The sequence below is a fragment of the Odocoileus virginianus genome, chromosome 12 (genome assembly GCF_023699985.2).
Source record: "Odocoileus virginianus isolate 20LAN1187 ecotype Illinois chromosome 12, Ovbor_1.2, whole genome shotgun sequence".
Taxonomy (NCBI): Eukaryota; Metazoa; Chordata; class Mammalia; order Artiodactyla; family Cervidae; genus Odocoileus; species Odocoileus virginianus.
In genome coordinates this window covers 52,071,015-52,096,770 of record NC_069685.1, presented here as the reverse complement: position 1 = coordinate 52,096,770, position 25,756 = coordinate 52,071,015, and the positions used below count along the sequence as shown (strand labels likewise).

Here is a 25,756-nt window from a genome sequence, read left to right as displayed (position 1 = left end):
GAGGCACAGCAGGGGCTGAGTTAGCAAAGGGAAAAGGCAAGAAAAGCCCTGTGGTCTTGAAAGAAAACGCTCCAAAGCGGAAACGCTAAAGCTTCCAGTTGGTGAGCCTTAAACCAGACTTCAAAAGCACCACTAGTTTAAATATTGTTTATAGGACTGAAGTATCGCTCCTTTCTCTGGCTGGATTTTGAATATTCCCTAATTTGATTACTCGAGGGAGAGGCAGGCAGCATCAACGTTAAATGAGCTTCACTGTTAATTATTCAGAGGGCTTTTTATTGTGTAATCAAACATAAAGTCTTACAAAAAGCTTGAAGGCATATTCTCACCCCGCCCTCCGCAGTCCAACTTTCACCCTGTATGCATTCCTCGGGCATCGAGGCTGTGAGCTGGGAGATGCCCAGCAAGGCTCTGCCAACAAAGAGCGCACACATCCCCCTCTCCATTGGGGCTGGTAAAAGCCTTTGATTCTGCTACTCAGACCCCCATGCCACAAAAACCAGTCAGTAAGTAAGGTTCACCTTGGTCTCCTATCTGAGCATCTCCCCTGACCAGCAGCCCCTGATGAGTATAGATTCCTGTTGGTGCCTCCCTAACAATCAAACTGGTCTGGCTGTCTCATTCCTTCTAGTCCCTCCTCTATGCTGAGTGACAGCCAGCCAAACGATTTGAAGGCTCCCAGACATCTAAAAATCCTTTCTGCAGGGAAAAAGGAGATAAACGGATGGATGGATGAATGGAGAGATCAAGAGATCAATCAGTTGTTACAAAGGTAGAGGTCGTTACTGAGTCTTTCAGCTTGCTTGTCAGCAGGGCTCCACCACCCTGTAGCCACAAGTCCAAAATCCAAAAGGCTCTGAAAACTCAGTTTTTTCCCATAACTCAGTTTGGCAGCAAAATCTGACATGAACCAAACAGATCTGGTGGCAAAACTTGAAGCTATTTGTAGTCTTTATCCCACCTAGTGTAAATATTCATATATACTGCTGCAGAAATATTAACATGTTTAATTAAAATATGGTGCCTCAAAGCCCACTGGAAGGATTATGTTAATATGTAGTATACATACAGGGTATTTCCATTGCGAAATGCCAAAATTCTGAATTTGGCAGCACATCTGGTCCCTTGGGTTTCAGATAAAGGGTTCTAGGGGTTACTTTCCAGACCTACTGGGGCTTTAGTCTTTTACTCAGAAAGTTACAACCCATGAGGGAAGATCCAGGTTTCCTGGGACCTGAAGTTTATTCAGTTGGGGAGAGGGGCACTTTAAGAAAAAGAATACAAAGTTAAAATACAAAAATTAGGTACAGGGCCCTGGAGGGACCCACTCAAGGAATGGTCATTAGATCCATTGTAAATATGCATCTGGGCGAGTGACTGAAGACCCCAAGTTTGTTTTCTCATCTGTAAACTGGGATGATAAATTGCTGCATCACAAGGTGATGTTGAGGTGATTCAGCGAGAATGCCCAGAAGCGTCTTGCATGTAGGACTGTATAGAACTTTCACTCAGTAAGCTCCAAACCCGTGATTTTCATTGTGCAACTCATCCCACAAGCTTCCCCCAGCACCCCTCCCCACAGCAAGCACACCCAGAAATTCTCTCTGTGTCACTCAGAATTGTCCCTGATGTGAGACCCTTAGGCACCAGAGCAGGCAGATTCAGAAACAAACATGCTTTTCAATTCACCCCCAAGAGGAACCACAGACCTGCTCTGGAGTCTGCTAGAGGACCCGAGTCGAAGATGCAGATAGATGCAGAACTTGGACAAATACGCTCCACTTCCCTCAGGCCCTACCCAGCAGGCTGCGGTCTCCTAACCTCGATTCCCACTCACAAGACCCCGGCCATGGAGAACCACCCCTCCCAGTTTCCTGACTACAGGAGGGGGAAAAATCACAGCAGAGAAGTGCCACCATCCATCACCGATTTATTGCTTTTCTTAAAAGTACTTGTAATAAACTGAGGCTCTAGAAACGGAAAACTCATTAAGCTGTTTCTCACTCAGGGACCCAGGTGGAAGCAAAAGCACAATAAAAAAAATCAATAAGGACAAGTCCATGGGACAGAGATGGGAGCACTTCGTCACAGCGCCGAAGGTAACCGTTTACTCGCCACTCTCCCGTCTGGTTACCAGCCCCAACTTGGGGGGGAGGCGGTTTTTGCCAGTCTTTTCTCTAATGGGATTTTTTTTTTTCTAGTTGGTTCTCTGAGTGAAGGGAAATCAGAACCTCATGCTGTTGGATGACTTTTGTGAATTTTAATTAAAATGGTTATCTGGGGATTGTAGAAGAAATGTCATTTGGCTAGATATCACTTCACAGAGGCGGGGAGGAGTGGCTGCCTATGAAGATGTCACCAGGAGGAAATGGATTCACCTCGCTCTTTAGCTCTGTATTTCTAATCAATAACAGTCAATTCTCTTTCTCTCTCTCTTTTAACTCAGAAAACAAGAAATGAGTGATTGAACAGACAGGGCTTTCTACAAACTAGAACGTGGGTCTCTTATTAAGAGAAAATCCGGAGTTCTGTTCTTTTCACTCGAGTATTCCTAACTCCCAAACTCATCCACTTAGCAAACAAGCCCCGTAATAATAATAATGGCAGGAGTAGAGCGCTTAGGGCAGTTGAGAGAACACAATGAGATTTTTGTTGAACCTGTGCCCCAACCCACAGAATGGAAATAATGTTGGTTTCTGCCCATTTCTCAACATTAGCAAAGAACCCCAGGAAACAATACGCAGTCTCACTTTGAAAATGTTAAAATGCTGTGCATTATTTTGGTTATATAGTTTTTAGAAGCCACTCTGTAAACAGAATTACAATGGGCCGGGTTCTGTGCTAAAGCAGCTCTTTAGGTGTATTAGCCAGTCCTGTCCTCCTGATACCTCCATAAGACACTAATCTTATTTCCAGGTAGGAGATCATAAAGTTGGGGCTCAGAGAGGTTAAGTAATCTGCATAAGCCATGCAGAGCCAAGAGTTAACTAATCCCGGGTCTATTTATTAAACCCTGTTTATTAAACACCAAGCTCTTCAAAAGCATGTTCTCTCTGGCATCGTGATTATCATCGCCCCTCAGGAAGTTTCACCGTTTTCTTGCTTTTTCATCAGAGCACTCCTAGATCTGAGAAGTAGAGCCTTTGTTTTTATCGCAGAAAGTTGCTATGGAGATACCATGTGCATCTGTATCCAGAGATGCACAGAAAAAAGCGGCAGAAGCCACAAACCTTTAAAAAAAAATGTCCTTCAGGAATATTTCAACTATAGTTGGAGGAGGGGTGAGCGAATCACTGCACTTGAACTCTGAGTTGAAATCCCTCCTGGGCAAGTTTGTGGGTCACACTCCAGGCTGCAGTGTGCTCTGTCCTGAGGGTGGGGAAGCACTGAATCAGGAGTCAGGAGACCTAGTTTAGCCACTGTGACCCAGTTCACTGCATGGCATTGGAGAAGTCCTTTCCCCTCCCTCGGCCTGTTTCTCCACCTGCAGAATAAGGACTTTGAAAGAGAGGCTCCAGGCAACTTCCACAGCAATCAATATTCTTCTTCATGTGTAGAGCTCACCAGTGACAGGGCAGTGATCCTCAAGGGCTGGGGAAATTGCATAAATGAAAAGATTAGGCTGGGTGATGTAGTAGGGAGTGGGGAGGTCTATGGCAAACAAGAATTCTCCTGCACAGCTAAAGTAAACAACCTCTGCCTAACTCTACTCATTTCACCATGTGAAAATGGGATCCAGAGCTTATTTTCAAGAGACCAGTAACCTCAGTACTTTATATGAAGATATCCCAGTTTGTAGAATTCTGAGCAGTTAAACATGTCTCCCCATGGGCCACCAGTTTGAAACCCCTGCTTCTACAAAAGTATAAGGAAACCTTTTCCTTGTTTTGCCAAAAAGCAGCCCCTTCTGGGTAGAAACACAGCAGCCAATTAACACCACTCTTTGAGTGAAATACCAGACACAGAGAAGAAGCATTTGGGGATTTAAGTCAACTCAGGGAGAGTCAGTTCAATAAAGGGCAAGCAGGATGCCGAATCTGCCTATCACACATCCCCCCACACACATTTTATTCTTCTGCCACTCTCAATTAATCAGAAGTGTCAGCCCTTCACTTTGGATTTCCTGGCTGCGGCTGTTAATTGAATTTTAATTAATGGCAACTTTAGGAGCACAGAATGAAATCCTAATGCAAGGAAGACGTACCCAGAACTCTGTGTGTGGAAAGCTCTTCTATGATCATCCTAGCCCATCCTCTCTGTTGTACAGATGAGGGAGTGGAGGTGGGGGAGTGACCTGCTGCTCCAGGCAAGTCCCTGGGCTGTGGGGCCAATGCTCATTGCAAGACTCCAGGCTGCCCTGGTGACACAATCTGTCCAGTCTTCAAAAATGACATTGATATGAAAGAGTCTGGTTTCCAGAATCAAGAATTCATGTTGTGCCAGGTGAGACAGGAAGAGCTGACCTTTACAGGTGTTACCCCAGAGCTCTGATACTCTCTCTCCTTAGGGGGGCAGGGAGCAGAGGGGCCCCCGGACGGTCTGGCAAGCTCTTGTCCATTGCAGTGCTGTGACTAACGGGACACTGCATCAGGCTGCTAATCTATCAAAGGGGAGAGCATGTCAGCTTTGGGCACTTGCATTTTCTTTATCTCAGTCATTGTGTAATTTCATATACTCCCTTGGAGATCTGGTTAAATCTGGTTGAACTCCAGGTCCCCAGGCTGTCGCATTCGGAAACATTCCATCATTGTGTGGCGTTCCACTGAAGGTTTGTTGGGGGAGGTGGTGTTCACAGGGAGACGTCGCGTCTTAAGACCCACAGCCTTCTCCCATCTCTGTTCCCTGACCTTCTCCTCGACTGTGTAATGGAGAAATCCCCTCCCTATTCCAGAGCAGGGAGGTTCCACCTACACTCAGGGCCCCTGAAGTAGTGATAGCTTACGGTGAACAATGAAGAAGATTTAGCTTCGGGGACCGGGGACCAGGCTTGATCATTCAAGAGATTTTGTGTAGCAGAGTTTCATTAAAGTATGAAAAGGGACAGAGAAAGCTTCTGACATAGACATCAGAAGGGGGACAGAGAGTGCCCCCCTCGCTAGTCTAAGAGAGGAAGTTATATACTTTTTTAATTAGTTATTACACTAAATCAAAAGAATGTCTCAAGGTTGTAAAGATCTTACTAGACCCACTCCCATAATTTACATCTTAAGATAACAGGATTAGCCAGAAGGTTTTCAGGAAGGAGAAACTGTCCTCAATACATTGTTGTTATATAATCCTTAGTACAGAGTTTAAACTGAGTTGTTTGTTGTGTAATCATCAGTTCTGGGCTTAAAGAAAAAAAACATTTTATGTGACTAAGACTAGGGAATGAAGAGGGGAAAAAAAAAAAAAAAGATGTTTGTCCTTTCGTCCTCCTTGAGAATTCCAGACCCCTATCTCTGCTTTGAGAGTCTCAGACCCCATTCTCCTCCTCGGGGACCCCAGACTTATCAACCTCCCTAGAAACTGACTCTCTTAGTAGCCAGTCAAAAAATAACTTCTGATCACACACTGTGGACTCCCTAAGATGAGTCCTGCTGAAAACCATTCTCTCTGCCATGTTAGATGCTTATTATTGTGTGGCCTTCGGGTGTGCCTCTTCTCCTTATCTTCTCCCCTAGGGTGTCTCACACTATGAGTTTCAGCCAAAGAAGATCTCAGACTGCCCTCCAAGGGCTTTCATTTCAAGTGTTCTCAAGTGAAATTGTTTCTATTTTAATGGAGTATAAACTGTAGCCCAAACCTGCATTGAGCTCTTACCCAGAGTAGCTGAGTAAATTGGGACAGGTTAGGAAGCCTAAGACTTGAATCATGAATTAAATGAGGACATAACCACACAAAGTACATTCGAAAGTGACAACCAGTAATGCAAGAGGGTGTGCGCGCACGCACGCACACACACACACACGCATACCTGTAACCTGCCCACTCTGACTCCTTTCAAAAATTCACATTCCTCTCACAGGACTTTCCCTACCTTCCGCCTTTTACCTACTAAGACTTGTCATCTCAGTCTTCCTGCCCACCTCCATCATGGCTCCTCCCCTTCTCCCCGGGAGTGCCACCTCATCAGTCAAATCTGCCTCCCCAACTCCACCTCCTGAGTGTAAAAGCTAGAGTTTTCTCCATTTCGTATTCTTCAGAAAACCCCAGCGAATATAAATCTTTATTCTTTGAGGCCCACGTGTCATCTGGTGAACATAAAGTTGATACCTAGAACTGGGGGAGTGAAAAACAAGATGCAGCTAAAAGAAATTAGACCCATCCTCCCCTAGTTTAAAAATCAACTCTGATGGTTGTCACAAAAGGAAAGTCAAAAAGTGTTCTGGTTCATGGCAGCATCATTGGATTACATGTTTATCTTCCTTTGGTGACTACTGGGCAGTCATGGCACTTACTGAATAGAGTAAGTCCCATCAAACTTGCTTCTGGTAATACACACGTATAAATGACATCAGTGTGTGACAGGTTTCCCCAGACCCAAAATATATCTCATGGTGTTTGGAAAGAGTCAAAAAGAATTCACATTCAGAGCCAGAGTTTAGATTTTTTTCTTCCTTCCCTCCCCTCGCCACCCACAACCCCCCCCACACACACACCATTTCCTTCATTCTTTCTAAAATCCCCCTTTCTTATTTCTTTTCTTCAGACCAAGAAATTCAAAATTCCTGTAGCACGCCCCACCACCCGCAAACCAAGCCGGCGAGGCTCCACCCTCAGTCTGTCTCGGACAAGTGGAGGGTCATCCCCCCAGAGCAGCATGGTCTCCGTGAACCCGGGCTCGGATGAACCTCCAAGTGTGATCACCCAGGCAACAGGCAGCAAGGACATCGAGGACAATGAATCATCTTCGACCAAGCCTGAAGAAGAGCCCGTCCATATCAGTAAGTCCTGCCTTAGATCTGACCAGTCTGCGCTGACTCTGCCTTGAAGCCAGACATCAAGAGCCCCTCATGCTTCACCTGTACCTCCACTCAGTTAAAGAAGACACACAGGTCCCTGAGCCCTGGTCAGTTTCCCAAGACCCCTTTGCTTTCCTCCAGTAGAAATCAGAAATAAACTCTGACCTGGGTTACTCTGAACCATTTCTACTTGGGATACAGCCCATGGTCATCAATTGCTCTTTTTAAAAATTTTAATACTGTATTTTACTTAGCCACATTTATAAAATATTGTCATTTTAACATGTAATCATATAAAAATATTGATAAGTTTATTTATGTTTTCATACTATATTTTTGAAATTCAGTACCTGCTTTTTAAAACAGCTTTATTGAGATATAACTTGCATACCATAAAATTCACTTGTTTGAAGTGAATGATTCACTTAAATTCAATGATTCTTTGTAAGTTTATATAGTTGTGTAAGTGAATAATTCACTTAAATTCAATGATTCTTTGTAAATTTATAGAGTTGTATAATCATCACCACCATCTAATTGTAGAATATGTCAATCAGCCCCAAAGGAAAGCTCATGTCCATTGACAGCCCTTCTCCTTTCCCACCACAAACTTACTTCCTGTCTCTGGAAATGTGTCTTTTCTGGATATTTGATACAGGAAGTTGTATCACACTGTGAGCCCCTTTCTAAGACACCTCTGAGGCTTTCCCAGTGGCCTCCCTCCTCCGAGTCTAACCAGTTGCCTACTGCAGCCAGTGGCACTCCCCAAACTCTTTTGGACCCTGCCCTCTTTACTCCTATCTTTTGTCTTAGTTTAGAGATAGAAAGAAAGTTAGGGCACATAGGCTAGTTCCTGCCATCCGTGTGTTATTTAGCACAGAAGACTTTGTTTAAAAAAAAAAAAAAGTAGGAGTGACTTTTTAAGCTTGAAAGTTTCGACATGGAAATCCTGGCTTTAAAAAATGTTACTCTTTGTGGCAACAGAAGCCCAGCAACCTGTATGAAAATATTCAACCTGAGCTGCCCTTCTTAAGTGGGGCATATGCTCTTCACTGCAAAGTTTCCCCTGACTTTCCTCTCAGCTCGTCATATTTTTACTTGCTTGTGTTAAGTTGTTAAGTGCATGCCTGCTCAGTGGTGTCTGACTCTGTACAACCCCAGGCACTGTGCCCACCAGGCTCCTCTGTCCATGGGATTCTCCAGGTAAGAATACTGGAGCGGGTAACCATTCTCTTCTTCAAGACACCTTCCCAACCCGGGGATTGAACCCCCAACTCCTGCATCTTCTGCACTGGCAGGTGGGTTCTTTACCACTGAGCCACCTGGGAAGTCCCATTAGGTACTTAATTTTCATTTAGTACAACGACATCTCCCTGTTTCAGGTAGGAACTTCTTTTGGCTAGGTATGGAGACCTGAAAAATACTAGTTTAAAAAAGATAAAAATTTACTATCTTTTTCTTTTTTTTTGCAGGTTAGAGGTAGTGCAAGTTGCTCAGTTGTGCGCGACTCTCTGCAACCCATGGACTATCCAGTCCATGGAATTCTCCAGGCCAGAATGCTGGAGTGGGTAGCTGTTCCCTTTTCCAGGGGATCTTCTCAGATCAGGGATTAAACCCAGGTCTCCTCTACTGCAGGCAGATTCTTTACTAGCTGAGCCGCAAGGGAAGCCCAGATTAGAGATAGGGTAGTTCCAAAATATCACTAGGGATCCTACTTCCTTCTGTCTTTCTTCTTCACCATGGATCACTTCATGGTCCAAAATGGCTGCTAGAATGCCAGTCATCAGAGCCACATCCTTGGACGGAAGCAGAAGGAAGTAGGTAAAGTAGAAAAGTGCTCACTTCCAATCAAGTTTAAGCACTCGTCTCAGAAGCTTCATACAACATTTCTCCTAAAATCTCATGGCTCAGAATTTAGCCACAGGACTTAGTCACAGCATTTAGTCCTTTAGTTGCAAAGGATGTTGGGAAATTGGGGTAATATATGCTTCCTCCCATGCCCACCCCCTTCCCACACACGTACACTGAGTACATATGCGTACATATATTTGTGTTACTAAGGAAGAACGGGGAAAGGAGTGTGAGCTCCCTTCAGGCATGGAACAATGTCTTACCTTCAACCTGGCACACAGCAGGTACACAGCTATGGCAGGGAGATGCATTCCCGCCAGAGACCAACGTCCAGAGAGAGGGTTCTTCTCCCTCCAGCTCCTCACCCTTCTCCTCTATTCATCCCTTAACCTCGACTGCATTTGTCAGAGCCTTCACAAATGTAGATTAATTTCCCAGACTTTCATTGCCTTCTAAAACCTCCTCAAATTGATTCTGAATTCATGAATCCTATTCTGAGAGACACACCATCTGACCAAGGTTTAATTTCCAGGGCTGGCTGCATTATGAAGTCTTTGTAGACACAAATCACTGGGGACAGCGGGCCATGGCCTCTGTGTGGACAAGTCTCCTCCCAAGTCAGTGATCAGGGGATTCCAGAGAAACTAAAGCCTGGGCCATTTCTCTTGCCAGTCTTGAAGCTGCTGGTCTTGAAACTGTTAGAGGAAAAACTCACTTAAGTAGTAAGTCAAAAAGAAGGGTCCTGTGGCTTCTACTGTTCCTGCAACCCCTTGAACCAACCCCATACAACAAAAGGACTCCCTCTCTTTTGCCCCAAAGAGAGGGTATAGTTGCTCTCAAGTAAGGTTCTTAGACTGGCTGGGGATGGGCGACGGAGGAGGGAATTAGAATTTTTTCTTTAGGGGTGTGGCTTGTCATCCAGAACCAGAGGATGCTGTTGTATCTGAGCACTGGGTAATGGCGTGTCCATGGCCCTGGGGACTAAGAACTGGGCAGGTTCCTCCAAGTGTGGGCATCCATCACAGGGCTGGCTTCCTCAGGGAAACTCTATCTCGTGGCGTCTGTACCTTTTGCAAACAAGTCTCTCCTTTCAGGTAGCTTCTGTGGGTAAATACAGGCCTCACAGCCCCAAGGCTTTGTTCCAGTTCATACACATCCAGCCTCAGCTACGGGATGGATGGACCTCGATGTTGGCAGGCATCCTTCCTGCCCAGAGGCATTACTGGCTAGCAGGAAAAAAACAAAACAAAACTTCGGTTCCTTAAGCGGCGTATGGAGCCATAGAGGGGATTCTCTGGGAGAACTGCCCAATGTGCCAGGTCCCTGGGGTCATTCTCTGGGACCTACCCACTAGGCTGATTTGCTTACAAATAGGGGCTTCCCTGGTGGCTCAGAGGTTAAAGCATCTGCACGCAATGCAGGAGTCCCGGGTTCACGGTCCACAGGGTCGCAAAGAGTTGGACACGACTGAGCAACTTCACTTCACTTTCAGGGGCAGAAATGGGGGAGAAGAGAAGGGAAGAAAGCCAGAGCTCCCTCACTAACAGGCTTCTGGACACGCCACAAGGATGCTGGGACGTAGAGCAGGAGGGGAGGTGGGCATGACAGGACAAAAATGAAGATCAGATTCAGGTCAAATGGAACCCTGCCCACAGGTTACTAGGAAGGTGAACTGCTTGAGAATGAGGAAGGTGGAGTAGAAAAGGGCTAAATGATGATTATCACAGCCTGGATGGCTGAGGGGAGGTTGCTGAGGGGAACACCCTCTTCCCGGCACGCAGTGACTGCTTTCACAAACCAGGCTGGACATGAACGGTCCTGGGAAGCGCTGGCTTCACCCATCCGGGTATGGCTTTTGAGCCTTAACCCTGAGGCAACTAGACACCTACTGAAGAAAAGTGTCTACATTGGCACTGTCTTCCTTCATCGATATTCCAAATCTAGCTCAGAGCTTTCCAAACCCCTCCTGTTTTTTTCTCCTTAGTCGTTTACTGATCTATTCTGCAAATATTGACAGTGCCTGGATGACAAGCACAGTGCCAGCTACTTACCCATCTGTATCCATATAAAGCACTTAGAGCTTCTTCTCTCCTACTCACCCAGAAGCATGTAGCTTACTCCAGATATATGTTATTTTCCAGTTTTTAAGAGTGTCCATGTACTAGATTCCTGGAGCTTCCTTAACAAAGCACCATGTCCTGGGTTAAAGCAGCACCAATTTATTGTTTCACAATTCTGGAGGTTAGACTCCAAGAGGTCAGCAGGGCTTTGTTTCCTCTGAAATCCGTGTGGAAGAACCCTTCCCTGCTGTTTTTAGCTTTTAGTGCTGTTGGCATCCTTGACAGTTTGGCTTGTAGATGCAGCAATAGTCCAGTCTGCTGCTGTCCTCACATGGCCACCTTCTCCACTTACTACAAAGACACCAATCACATTGGATTAAGGGCCCACTCTACTCCAATGTGGAGCTTCCCAGGTGGTGCTAGTGGTGAAGAACCCGCCTGCCCATGCAGGAGACGTAAGAGACACGGGTTTGATCTCTGGGTCAGGAAGATCCCCTGGAGGAGAGCATGGCAACCCACTCCAGTATTCTTGCCTGAAGAATCCTATGGACACAGGAACCTGGCTAGCTACAACGCATGGGGTTGCAAAGAGTCAGACTTGACTAAAGAGACTTAGCACGCACACATGCCACTCCAGTGTATCCTCATCATTACTATACCTGCAGCCACCATATTTCCAAATAAAAACATCAATAATTTATATTCTGAGGTACTGAGGATTAGGACTTGAACATTATCTTTTGAGAGAACTCAAGTCAACACTCAGTAGTCAGACACAGAGAAATATCTCTACATCGTATAAAAAGCAACAATACGAAGTATGGAAATACAAGTCAACTAGTGTGATGATGTGTAGGGGGAGCGATGGTGAGCTGGAGAATGCCCTGAAAGTCTGAAGGCCCCATCAGCACACAACAGATGAGCCCCACCTCAGAGTCTTTACAGGGAAGCTGGAGGCCTGGGTGTTTTTATGGGGAAACTGCCAGTTTTAACAAGTTTGGGCATCCCAGTCCAATCCAGTCCAATCAGCCTATGGGTTACCATCTTGGAACCTCAGGCCTATGGGGTAAGAGAAGGTTTTCCCCCACAAGGTGATTTCTTGATTTCTTCTTTGAAGCAGAAGCAGTGCTCTCAGGCTGACAGTAGAGTTCCAGGGGGAAGAGGATGTGGAGAATGGCATGAGACAGGAGGGACAAAGAGTAGCCAAGACCCACAAGGCCTCACAGGCCACAGGGAGGAATCCAGATGGCATTCCAAAGGAGATGGCTGGTCACTGGTAGGAGGCAGAGGAGTTGTATTTACAACCTGTCAGACTTCTAGACCCTGGTCTTATCCTTCTCCAGCCCCGCAGTGCTCCAAAGTGAAGTGAAGTGAAAGTCGCTCAGTTGTGTCCGACTCTTTATGACCCCATGGACTATACAGTCCATGGAATTCTCCAGGCCAGAATACTAGAGTGGGTAGCCTTTCCACTCTCCAGGGGATCTTCCCAACCCAGGGATCGAACACAGATCCCCCCCATTGCAGGCAGATTCTTTACCAGCTGAGCCACAATGGAAGCCCAAGAATACTGGAGTGGGTAGCCTATCCCTTCTCCAGTGGATCTTCCTGACCCAGGAATCAAACCAGGGTCTCCTACATTGCAGGTGGATTCTTTACCAACTGAGGTATCAGGGGCCAGTGCTCCAAAGCAAAGGTGATATCAGGCTAGGGGCTGGGCTCTGATCTGCTCAGTCCTGTGTCACAGGCACCCTGCAGAGAGTGACTTCTTGTGTTCCCATCAGATCTGCAGAAGCTTCTAGAGATGGTTCGGGAAGATGCCCGGAGAGCAATCACCATGGAAAACGAAATGCAAAGACAGGCACCCAGGTATATTCTCTTGATACCTAGTCAAATAAAGGATGTCAGCATCAGAGTGATATCGTTCAGGCCAGCAGTGCCCCATGGTTGAGCATTTTCTCTGTGACAAGTGCTGACTCGTGTACTTTGTTCACATATATCACCTCCCTGAGTTCTTCCAACATCCCCACAAGGTAGGTACTGTTGTCTGTATTTTACAGTAAGGAAATGAGGTTCAGAGAGGGTAAGGAAATTGTTTCAGGTCACCCAGCTAACGAATGGCAAGGCGACAACTCAAAGCTGGCAACTTTCTTATCCCAAAAATTCTTCCTTTAATGACTCCACTGCCCTTCTTCCCAGGAACCCAAAGGTTATTCATTCATTCTCTTAGTATTTATGAATATGGATGGACCACCCGTACTCATTATTGCAGGAAGTGTTATGAAAGAAATCTCAGACCTGTAAGAGGAAGTAGTAGGAGCATCTGATCTTGTCTGGGATGGGGATCAGAGGAAGCTCCCTCCAAGGAGGAAACTTCAAGCTGAGATTTTGGATGAAGCATGAAGAAGAGCTAGCTAACCAAAGTTATGGGAGGAGCAGGGAGAGCAGGCAAGGGGAGTGAATATTATAGGCATACATGTGCAAACATGCTCAGAACGGACCACAATGCTGCCAGAATGGGACAGGGAGAGGTATAAGTCTGCCGGGACCTCGGAAGCCACCTCTACGATTCTGATTTCTATCCAAGGAGAAAAAAGAATCCCTTTGAAGTTTTGAGCTGACAGGCAACCAATGTAATTGGCTCAGAGAGTCAGGACTTGAACCCGAGGTGTCCTCCTTCTGGCGGAAAGCCCCGGGCACTGGACGTCTAACCCTCTAAAAGCCTCGGAGAGCATGCAGGCTAGAACTGAAGCTCCCTTTCCAAGTGTGGATCCCTCTGAGTAAGGAAATTACTTCCCGAGAATAAATGAGGCACGAGAGAGGTTCATCATCGCCTTCAGCCTACTAGGATGCCGGCTATGACTTATTGGTTATTGTTATTACCATAATTACAGTTCACCAAGCACGCTCACATGCATCACACCCGCCTCTGCTTGTTCATGATGAATTGGCAGCTGCTTCTGCTTCAGCTTGCTTCAGGGCCCTGGAGGGTGGCTCTGAAGGCACGCGGCGACAGTGTTGGCCCTTACGGCCCCAGCCTCTTTGCCTGACTTATCAGCATTAAAAACAGATGACAGTGATGAAGCATCAGCTCCAAGAAACTCCTTTCCTGTGTGAGCACTCACATCATGAACACTGGCTTTGGAATCAGACTGACCTAGTGCCTTTGAACAAGTCCCTCAGCCTTTCTCTAAACCTCCGTTTTCTCATCTGTAGAATGAGATTGTGTATCATCCAAGCATTGGCAGTGGTACCAAGTAGAGCAGGGTTGAGCTCCATTTCCATGAGTTAATGGCTGTGTGCTGTTGAGCAAGTTGCTTCACCTCTCTGAACCTGATCCCAATTCTGTTAAATGAGGCTCATTAATAACTTATCCCAAAGGGCTGCAATGGGAATTAAATGATAATTTCCTGGTAAAGTGTTTTTATTATTATGGAAATAATGTCTACGCCACCAAGTCACATTAAGCATTTAGTGAGATAGTGCATTTAACATATTAGCCTGTGCCTGGCATATTGTAAGCGTGTAAAAATTGGTGACAGTGGAGGTGGTGGTTACTTTTATTTCATGTGCAGTGTCCTATGGAAACTTTGCAGCACTTTGCTGAGACAGATTGATTAACCAGTGCCCTATTCCTTTGTCCCATCTCATAGATGGAGAAGGATGACTCGCTTCAGGTGCTCAAAGACTAAACCACACAAGAACCTGGTTCTCACAAAACTCCTCACCTGGCCTCTGCATTCACTTTAATGATAAAATAACCATGGTTACAGTGCAAGAACCTGTTGAAGTTTCCCATCTGCTTCCATTCCTCTAGGAGAAAAGTCTCCCTAATCTCTCACAAAGACAGCAAATATTGGAGTCTTCTCTGCAGAGATGCACAGAGCCAGTTAGGGAAAGCTGCAGGTTTTCTTTTGCCTGCCTCACTTTAAAAATGTAGATTCCTGTTTCACTTTAGACACCAAATCTGCTCCCATCAAGACTGACATAGAATTCTGGGCTTTTTAGAAACCCCTGAAAACCTGCCTTTCCAGCCCCTAGCCTCAAGGGCCAGACTGCCTCTGGTCCCAGGTCTTCGTGTGTTCAGGCTGATATAACAAAAAATACCATAAACTGAGTGGCTTGTGAACAACATTTATTTTGCACAGTTCTGGAGGCTGGAAAGTCCTGGATCCAGATGCCAGCAGATTCAGTGTCCAGCAGGGACTCTCTTCCTCATAGATAGCTGCCTCATGTGGTAGAAAGAACAAGCTAGTTCTCCAGGGTCTGTTTTACAAGGGCATCAATTTCAATCATTAGGCCTCCCCCATCATGATCTAATCACCTCCCAAAGGCCACCACCTCCTAACAACATCCTCTAAAAGGTTAGGATTCAACATATGAATTTGGCGGATGGGGAAGGGAGCAGTAGTAGTAGACCATAAACATTCAGATCATAACATTGTCTAGGAAGATGACCTTTTCTTAAAATCCTCTAGCAGTCTTTCCCAAACATCCCTGAAGATCAGAAACAGCTGGGGCGCTTGAGAAAACTACTGATTTCTGGTCTTCATCCCAGACACACTGAAGCAAAATCCCTAGAGGAAACCATATTTTTTAACAAGTACTTTGAGCAGGCATTGTTTCGTGGTGTGTCAGGAAATTTCAAGGTTTTCAAAGTATGTTCTCTGTGAACCTGAGTCAGAAGACTGTGCGCACGTGTGTGTGTGTGTGGTTTTAAACACAGCTTTGGGGTCCCACTCCAGGCCTATGTTTCCAGATCTCTAAGAATGTGGCTCAAGAGTCTACACTTGCATTCTGAGCTGTTCCTCCAGGGGACTTATATGCCCTCCTATAGAGCCTAGGATCCCCGCTGTGGATGAGCACCCTCCGTTCTCCCATGGATGTTCACTGCCTCAGAGCATCATATGTTCAGAGCCTTATTAAGTGACTCATCTTGCTTTGCAGCATCTTGTCAGTGCTCAGACAAAATAAGAGCGATTCTGCCTATAAGGACATGCAGACCACCCGCAAATCAAGGTAGGAAGGCCTGGGGCCCTAGTGGGTAAGTCAGGAGGCAACACGCAGTTACCGGGGACATTGCAGAGACACCCTCACCAGACTGTGGGAAGGGGGGCAAGGAGGGGGATCTTCTTCCTTCTTCACTGAAAATAAGTTACTTGACTCCCAGGGCTTGGTGGTGAGTATCCAGCCATTCCTTCCCAGCAATTGTGTGCCATAAAGTTAGTCTTCTCTGGTAGTGGAGGGATGAAGGGGGGACGGTGTGTTTTGGAACTACCCGCTCCCTCTTTACTCAGGTGACTTGTAATGGGACCGGTGCAGGTCTACCCCCAATTCATTTGTTCATCTAGAGAATACTTCTCAGTCCCCACTTTGTCCCAGGAGCTGTGCTCAGCTCTTTTGAGATTCAGCAGCAAACAAGACAGATGCAGTGTGCCCTGTGGGTAAAGCCCACTATCTAGTCTGGCATCATAACTCTTTCTGTGTCATAGACTCTTTGACCATCCAAGAAAGCTTATGGATGCCTTTCAGCAAAGTGCTTCCAAATGTAGGCTATAAATTACAGAAGTTTACAAAGAAATCTATAGTAATATTGATTATAATGTTACAACCAGATATGGGATATATAGTCATCTGTGAGCTTTGTCAGCAGTGCCTTATACAACAAGACATAGCAGCAGTTCTGATAACTACTATAATTTTGGATTAATGTCAAATGTAAATGATTTTTTAAAGTATCTCCCATAATTTTAATGTGATGTGTAAAAACCTGTGATTTCCATTTCTGTGAAAGGCTAAAGATGCAACCTGTTGGGTTTTTTTGTTTTTTTTTTCCCATCTGCATTCTTGGACTCCTTGAATCCTGCCAATGGTTAAGAGCTGCTGTTCTAATGGGAGAGTCATGCATTTATCAAATAATCCCATAGAGATAGCTATGTCATCATGACCATAGATAGCATTCTGAAGGAGAATTATGGAGGATTAGGTGAATGTTGAGCACCAGGATTCTAACCAAGGCTGAGTCTGACATTTAAGCTAGGACCTGAAGGGAAAAAGAAGAACTAACTAGCCTATGGCTGGGAACAGTAGGATCTGAAATCTGCATTCATTCTGAGCAGTTTCTCCTGGTGATTCCTGTGCCTTCCCATAGAACCTAGGGTCCGTGCTGTGGAGGGAATAGAAGGAATAGCATTCCAAACAGAGGGAACAGATGTGCAAAGGGTCTGAGGCAGGAGGAAGTTTAGAGGCACTGAGCAAAGACCAGTATGGCTGAAATTCAAGGAGGGTCAAGGAAAGGATTGACTGAGACAGGCAGAAGGGTCCTTTGTTGTTTTTTTTTTTTCAATCACAGCTAATAACACTACTTCCTTCACCTGCCTCCCCCTGAGTCACGCTGTCAGCTCTAGAAGAGAGCCATCTATAGGAGGAGGGTCAAAGCCCACTTTCTCCCCCAAAGAATTCATCAGCAGAGGTAGGGGCAGCTGGTTGGAATCCAAATGCAATGCCTTCTGGGTATTATTACCAGGGCTCTGCTCCCTAGTAAGATGGGATAAGGGTTTGCACTATCATCTGCCAGGCCTGAGACCTATGGGTCCAGTCCCATGAGCCTCTGGGAAAAGCAGCAAAGGCTGGGCCCTTTCCTGTGGGGAGGGGTCTGAGAAATGGCTGGCCTTCCTGAAGAAGTCCAACATGTCACAGGGCAGGAAGGGGAGGATTTGCCACACATCACAGGGATAAGAAAAATAGTCTCAGTCTCTGGAATCCCACAGATAAAGCAGTCAGGTCAGTGTCTCAAACATCAGGAAGGAACAGAGCGGGGCAGGGTGTGAGAGAAGATGCTGGACACAGCGCTGGAGGCCCAGGTCCCTGGGGGAGGACCCAGCAGAAGGTATGGGGGGACGGGGATGAGCAAAGAGCTTCACCCCATCTAGGGACCTCAGCCAGGCAGTTACCGGAGGGAGCAGCCACTTAAGGAAGTCAGTCACCTCCCAACCTATAAAAGGTCAAATGGCACCAGGCGTTGCCTAATCACAGATGAGGGAACTGGCACTCCAGAGCAGAGGCGCTTCTCCACAGCCCAGGAGTGGACAGTGCCAGGGCTGGGCTCTGAACCCAGCTCTGTCTGTCTCCCAAATTGAGTGAAATGGGTGTTCAGCATGAGGGTCCAGTTCAGATAAGAGAATCCTTGAATGAAGAGGCAGCCTGGGGCTGGGACCACCCCAGAGAGCATGACCAGGAGGACTTGCCCCTCCCCAGATCTGCACTCAACCCCAGGAGAGGCACAGACAGAGAGCAGAATGGGAATGTCCATAGTGAACCTGTCCTCCAGGTGGAGAGGCCGATTTTATACAGAAGCTGGTTCCTGAAAACTTGTCCTCCCAACAACATGCAGAGGCTGTAGGCCACCACTGGACTAGGAGAGTCGGAGCAGCACTTGCTCTAGGGCATGAGATCGGACAGGATTTGAGCAGCTGGGGAAGAAACAAGGAAGACTCTCCAAGCAGTATCCGGTGGGAGCAAAGGTCAAAGTGTGGGGAAAATACGCAGTTCTATCAAATGCCTTGATTAGAACCACCACACTCACCTGAGGCTGGCAGGTGTCACGGGGGCCCTGAAGTCACCCTTTGGGGGCAAATCAGACTCCAGGCAACATGAAACCATTTCTCTGTGTCTCAGTGACAGATCCAGCAGTACAAGTGGAGACAGCCACTCCCAAGTGCTCCAGAAGAAGCTTAAAAGGTACGCCAGGTGGGCAACGGAAGGTGCCAGGCAAGAGGGACTGTGGCAACTGCAGCCTCCATCTTCCCAGGGCTGTAGAAATAACCCAGTGCCAACCAGACTCCCTGAAGCCATAGATACAACTGAAGGACAAAAGACTCCCAGGGCAAGGGGCTTGTAGCCAAGATGTGGAGCAGCCCATGCAGACAGTGGCAACAGATTCTTCCTCCATGCTGGCACTTGTTGTTCAGTTACTCAGTCGTGTCCAACTCTTTGCAACCCCATGGACTGCAGCACTCCAGGCTCCCCTGTTCTTCACTGTCTCCCGGAGTTTGCTCAAACTCATGTCCATTGAGTCGATGATACCATCCAACCATCTCATCCTCTGTCACCCCCCTTCTCCCCCTGCCCTCAATCTTTCCCAGCATCAGGGTCTTTTCCAATGTGTCAGCTGTTCACATCAGGTGGCCAAAGTGTTGGAGCTTCAGCTTCAGCATCAGTCCTTGCAAAGAATATTCAGGGTTGATTTCCCTTAGGATTGACTTGTTTTATTCCTTGCTGTTCAAGGGACTCTTAAGAGTCTTCTCCAGCGCCACAGTTCAAAAGTGCTATATTCATTATTGCTTATTCCTCAAAACTAATTTTGTGAGGCAGGAGTACTGTCCCATTCTACAAGGAAACAGTCTGAAACCTGGCCAGATAAAATGTCTCACTGGAGGCCACATAGCTAAAACATGGTGGTAGGGAGTTTGAACCTGAATCTCCCACCTCTCAGCTCCAGGTTCTATTTTCATCTCACTGTCCTTAGAACTTACTGAGCTAAAATGACCAGAGGTCTCACCATGGGCTCATGTAATAAGGCCTGAGTCACCAGTCCAACATTGTTGGGAAGGTCTGTTATTCCCTACATCCAGGGGGATGCTGAAGGAGGTCCCAGGTGAGGACGGAGAACCTGGCTGTGTATTACTGCAAAGCACCTTGGGCCCCAGGGATGCATCTGTCCCTTGGGCTTGGTCCCCTAAGCCCATCTTATCTGTGTCCACAGCCGTGCCAACCGTGACATCATCCAGTACAAGAGTGGAGTGTGTAACACCATGAGGGCCAAGTTTTACAGCGTGGCCCAGGAGGCTGGCTTCTGTCTACAGGATAAGATGGAGATCCTCATGAAGTAAGAGCTCACGTGTGTCCATTCACTCAGAGGACATTCATCTGGCACTTAGTATAGAACCACCAGATGCTTGGTGTTGGGACCATAACAGGGAATGAGAAGGACATGTTCCCTGCCCCCAGGGACCTTATAGTCTCCTGGAAGATCTGGGCAGAGACAAAGCAGCTGAGCTGATAGATTTATAGGTACAGTTTATAGTCATTGCTCCACAGTAAGGGAAAGGGCTCTAGGAGAAGGAGTGAAACCATGAGGACCTAATGCAGGCTGGGTAATCCAGCAAGCCCTCTCTCACAAGGTGACATTAAGGCTGAGCCCTGACAAGTTGGGATTTATCTCAGAGACTTTGTTCACTTGAGCTCAGTTGCTTAGTCTTGTTTGACTCTGCGGCCCCTTGGACTGTAGCCCGCCAGCTTCCTCTGCCTGTGGAATTCTCCAGGCAAGAATACTGGAGTGGAGTGCCATTTCCTTCTGCAGGGCCCCTAAAATAAAATGCTGGGAGAAAAGGGGTGGGAAGGGTAGAGATAAGGCTGGAAGTTGCCATAGGGGTGGAATAATCCAGAGCCTTAGGGGTAAGTCACTCAAAGGACTTTATTCTGGGTAAATGGAAAGCCATAGAAATGCATGAATGGTTGAGGGCATGGTTATATTTGTAATATAGTCTCTTTGGAGAGAGAAAATACATGTACAAGATGATGAAGGGCATGAGGAGGAGAGGAACCAACATGAGTTAAACACCTGCTGTGAGTCAGCACTAAACTCAGCACTATACACACATTATCATTTACTCCTCACCACTGGGATCTAGGATTAATTATTATCCTCCATCTTACCGATGAGAAAACTGTGGAAATACAGTCAAAAGTAGGGAGAGAACGAGGGCTGATTAAAAAGTGACTGGGTTTATTAAGACATGAGCATTTCAGGACCTTGGAGAGAGCTGTAGCCTCATGCCCAAAGCCAGCTGGTATCTTACAGGGTAGTTGAGAGGGTTAAGAAGGACCTCAAGAAGGAAAAGGTGTTTAACTCAGATCTCTGAGGGCAGCTAGGAAGGTGAAAGAAAAAGAGTATCTGATTCATCTTCCTTTTTCCCATACCATCTGTGATGCAGGCGCCAAGAAGAAAGAGGTATCCAGAAGTTCCACTCTTTCAACCTTGTCTCAAATTTCCAAAAGGACATAACCAAAATGAGACACCAAGTCTCCATGGTAAAAGGCGATGCGAAAGAAATTGCAGACCACTGGTAAGGATCCTGAGAGCCTGATAAGGCAGTCCCTGGAAGGGGTGAAGGGGGTACTGGTGTTACAAAGTTACATTCAATCTCATTATCCTCAAAACAGAGAGGCATCACCCCAAAACTGTCCTCGGCCACCAAGAGGGCCCCGCTCCCAAAACAGGCTATATCCAGAGTATAATCAGGCATGAAACCCCTCTGTTCCTGAGCCACAGATAATCTACCTAGCTGCACTCTCTATATTTACCTTCTGTTTGCTTCAGCTTGCAAATATAGACTCACTTGCCAACCCCTATAAGAGAAGCAGGAGAGGCAAACCAATCTGAAAATACCTACAGACCTCTGGGGGGAGAACTATAGTCCCCAAATAATTTAACTCTTAATGATACAAAGCCATACAGGCATACCTCAAGAACACTGTGCCCCCAACACAGGGGTGATAATAAATACAGCACAGAATATTGCAAATTGAGAAATTACTGGATGGCAGACACTCCACTCCTAAGCACTTTTCATGAATTATCTATTTTATTCCACACAAAAATCCTGAAGGGTACATATTACCCCCCACTTTACAAATCAGGAAACTTTAGGATTTAAACCCCTGTCTGACCTGTCTCTATGCTTATCTGCAATATAAAATTGGAGTCTGATTTCCCAAACCTCCATCCTGTCAGGGTGAGTAAATCAAGATCTTAGAGTAAGATAGGAAAGCCTTAAAATGTACCGAGAATCCATTCAACAATTTTAATAATGCAGAATGGGAGCTTACAAAGAGATCAGAATAAATATATAAACATACATCACAAATATAAAGCAGTATGAGCAGCCAAAATGTATGATGGATGATCAAGTTTTTCTTCAACTTTTTCTGCAATCAGGGGAAAAACCCATTTTCCATGAGATAACACCCCTACCTTCACCCACACCTGAGCCCCCAGGTTAGAACCTACCTTTTTGCCACTGTCTCAAGAATGCATTCCCAAACTACCTTCACACTCTGTCATAATATTAATTTTTTTTGTTCAGTTACTCAGTCATGTCCAACTCTTTGCAACCCCATGGACTGTAGCATGCCAAGCTTCCCTGTCCTTCACCATCTCCCAGAGTTTGCTCAAACTCATGTCCATTGAGTCCATGATGCCATCCAACCACCTCATCCTCTGTCACCCCCTTCTCCTCTTGCCTTCAATCTTTCCCAGCATCAGGGTCTTTTCCAGTGAGAAGGCTCTTTGCATCTGGTGGCCAAAGTAGGTTCTTAAAACCCACTGAAACACCAAAATCATGGCCCCTGATTGTCCATTTTCGGGGACATGGAAAATACGCACACGCACAGACACAAGTCCTCAGCAGCTGGTGTGTGAGAAGCTCTTGCCTCCTAGAAGGTATCCCACATGTGTGTCCATGTCCTCCTTGGCTCGGTTAACTCTCGAAGAGTAGCTTCAGAATACTGGGATTCTTCCTTCCTTATAACTTCACATTGTCTGCTTAGCAGAAGAATCATCAGTGCCTATGTTTAAAGCATGCCTTAATTTTCGTTGTTGTTGTTTATTTTCTAAGACATATCTGACTCTTTGCAACCCCATGGACTGTAACCCACTGGGCTCCTCTGTCCGTGGGATTTCCCGGGCAAGAATACTGGAGTGGGTTGCATTCCCTTCTCCAGGGGATCTTCCCAACCCAGGGATCGAATCTGTGTCTCCTGCATTACAGGTAGATTCTTTACCACTGAGCAAATTGTGACTCCGGTTTTTACTATCCCTAAAAACAAAGACTTGCCTAATCTGTGGACACTTTACATTGAGGAGGGAAGAAAGTCCCCCAGATAAAGATTGTTACTACCTTTGAGACATCCCATGAGTAGTGGAGAGAGAGAGTGGAGATGATGTCCTTTGGGTGCCCAGACCATCTGCCAGCAGTTTCCTAACTGATCCTCTCCTCTTGGAATTGAAGGTACTTTGACCTGCTGTCCAAACTCCCCGAGGATCTGAAGAATTTCCGCCCTGCGAGGAAGATCCTGGCAAAACTGCAGAAGTTTGGGGAAAACCTGGACCTGAGGATCCGACCGCATGTCCTCCTAAAGGTGCTTCAGGAGCTGAGAGCCTGGGAACTGTGCTCCCCAGACATCGCAGTGGCCATCGAGGTGACGAGCACTTCCTTTCCCTTCATAACACCCCAGACACACTCATTCTGGCCTGTCAACATCCAGGCACTGTTGAAGTTTTTAAAGTTTTTTAAAAGGCATAAAGGCCTTCATGGAACTCATCATCCAATAGAAGAGGCATTGTCCTGTGACCTTGGTTGTTCAGCTCCAGGGGACGTTATATTCTGTGTAAATGATGCCCCTGGGAAACTAGGAATCTTTGGAGAAACATAAATGAATGGACATGTGAGTGCAATAACTGACAGTCATAGTGAGCAGCACTCTAAATCTTGCAAGTAAAATCGTGGCCTGTGGACCTCAGATGGGTGCTTGTTAGAAACGCGGCATCCCAGGCTCTGAACTGTATCTGATCAGCTCAGCATCTGTGTTTCAGTGAGATGCCCGGTGACTGGTACACACAATAAAGTTCGAGGAGCCCTGATTTAAGGTAAATGTAGAAGAGGCTTCTCTTAACGAGAGCCCCCTGAGGAGGATGACTTTTAAGCTGAGATCTGAACAATGAAAAGGCAGCAAGCTGAAGAGAAGGGGAATAAGCAGGTGCCCAGGCCGCGGAGCCCCAGGACAGAACTCGAGCTGCTAGAGGGATTCAGCGGCAGCCAGTGGCTCTGGGAGGAAGAGAGCAGGAAGGTGCATGGTTCCCAGGGGACCAGAAAGGTCAGCATGTGCAGGTCTCCAAACATCAAGTTAAGGATTTAGGTCTTTAGCTGAAGGGTGCTGAGGAGCCTCACAAGGGTCTGTAGTAGCAGCCTACCTTCCCCACCCCCCCCAGAAATTCCTGGTACCCTATTCCCTTAGGGCATCAAAAGTTGTCAGTAGATGGGGGGAGGAGGAAGGGCCCCCCTACTAAGGTATTAACAGATGTCTGTGAAGTCACTTCCTTAATTTTATGTGATGGCAAATGTACACTTTAATGCACATTTTCAGTGTCTCAAGACAAAGAAGTGTTTTCAGTGTCTGAAGGTTTTCAGTGTCCCAAGACAAAGAAGTGACTCAAATGGTGGCTTTTTTGGGACTCTCAGTGTTTTCATGATGGTCTGGCCCTTCCACAGGCTGACCTGGCTTGTGTATGTGGGCGCACAGTCAGGAGTGGGGGGAGGGAGAAATACCCTGTGGACAAGCTCAAATGTCCAGACTCCACTTCCCACATCTCATGAAGCTCTTTCATGGGAGAATCTGGCAGGCTAGCCTGAAACTAAGTCTCTAGGGCATCTTTCCAGTTGTGGGGTGTGCATTCCACCTGCCACTTAGAGAAAGATTGAAGGCAGGAGAAGGCGACAACAGAGGACAAGATTGTTGGATGGCATCACTGATTCAGTGGACATGAGTTTGAGCAAACTCCAGGAGATGGTGAAGGACAGGAAAGCCTGACCTGCTGCAGTCGGTTGCAAACAGTTGGACACGACTCAGTGACAGCTTATGGAAAGGCTGTTTCTGAGTGGGTGAAAGGAGGGGAATATGGATATGGGTGCTCCCCTTTCTCTGGGCTAAGTTTTATTAGCCCTAGCTCATAAAAGTTAGCATGCTCTTCTCGCAGTAGAACATCACAGAACTTCTGTTAACCTGGATGTGGGGGGGTTCTCTTAACCTGAAATTCATGTGAAACTGTGCTTTGTGTCTTAACCCTTTGCTGGAAGCAAGCCTGTGGCTGTTCTCAATTCTCAAGGGAGTCTGTGAACCCAAAAATGTTTATGGACAAATGACTTTTTAAAAAGATATTCAGCAATAGAAAAGAGAAAAAGATGCAGACAGCTGGGTTTTTCTGCTCTCCCCAGATTTCTTTGGGTCAGTAGTGACAAAAAGGGGCTTAAAATTAGCCTGCTGAACTAGCAAACTTAAAAGAGGCTCTTTTCTTGATTATGAATGCCTGAGGGGTTGGCGGTATCCTGGAGCCACCAGCCTCAATCACGAATCTTCTGGGATCTGCTTGGGGAGGTTAGAGGCACTGAGTCTAGCTTTCAGACCAAATCTGAGGCTGTTGTGTCTGCCCCCTTAGTTTGTGCGAGAACACATCATCCATATGCCTCAAGAGGATTACATCAGCTGGCTGCAGAACCGGATCAGCATCCCCATCCAGTCCCAGAGTGCCCAGACGTAGTGGGCCTGGGTCAACCAGTGAGCCCAGTGGAGGAGGGCTGTCTACACCGTGTGCCTGCTCTCATGGAGTCTCTTGTGATCTGGTAGGGTCATCTGGAGACCAGATTCTGAAAACATTCTAGGGGGAGCTGCTCCCAGGTGGAAGCCCCCTTCTCCCTCACACACCAGCCTCAGGCTCCCAGCCACTGGTGCTCATTGGTCCAGCCTGACTCTACCTACTCCCTCTCCAGGATCCTTCCCTCTAAGCCTTCTCCTCAAATACTGGATAATAAAATTGAGTTGAATGTTTGCTCTCCGGCTGGGGAAAAGTTGGAGCTGTGGGATCTGGGTGTGGTGTTGAAATCCTAATAATAACATACAGTTATCATTTATTGATATGCAGCAGGCCCAGTGCTAAGTGATGTTCTTGCCGAATAATCTCACAACTACAGTTAAGTAGGTGCTGATGTTATGCCCATTTCATACCATTAGAGCAAGAGTGTAGTTCTCAACTTTATGTATACTGTCCTAGATAGAGATAAGTGGGTG

The 25,756-nt window shown here is 46.5% G+C and overlaps 1 protein-coding gene across 4 annotated transcripts in view; it reads left to right on the top strand.

Annotated features, from left to right (window-relative positions):
• The window catches only part of CCDC60 (coiled-coil domain containing 60), a 165,704-nt gene extending 140,187 nt beyond the window's left edge, over window positions 1-25,517 (top strand). For 2 of the 4 annotated variants that reach the window (XM_070475264.1, XM_070475265.1), the window contains 10 exons: window positions 632-772; window positions 2,009-2,099; window positions 6,692-6,926; window positions 12,637-12,721; window positions 15,800-15,871; window positions 18,530-18,592; window positions 19,617-19,739; window positions 20,848-20,979; window positions 22,924-23,113; window positions 25,128-25,517. In XM_070475264.1, coding sequence (XP_070331365.1) covers window positions 632-772; window positions 2,009-2,099; window positions 6,692-6,926; window positions 12,637-12,721; window positions 15,800-15,871; window positions 18,530-18,592; window positions 19,617-19,739; window positions 20,848-20,979; window positions 22,924-23,113; window positions 25,128-25,229 — 1,234 coding nt within the window. In that variant the 3' untranslated portion in view covers window positions 25,230-25,517. The remainder of the gene's footprint in view (window positions 1-631; window positions 773-2,008; window positions 2,100-6,691; window positions 6,927-12,636; window positions 12,722-15,799; window positions 15,872-18,529; window positions 18,593-19,616; window positions 19,740-20,847; window positions 20,980-22,923; window positions 23,114-25,127) is intronic. The other 2 variants (XM_070475268.1, XM_070475266.1) reach the window with 1 other exon arrangement.
• Window positions 25,518-25,756: the final 239 nt, after the last annotated feature.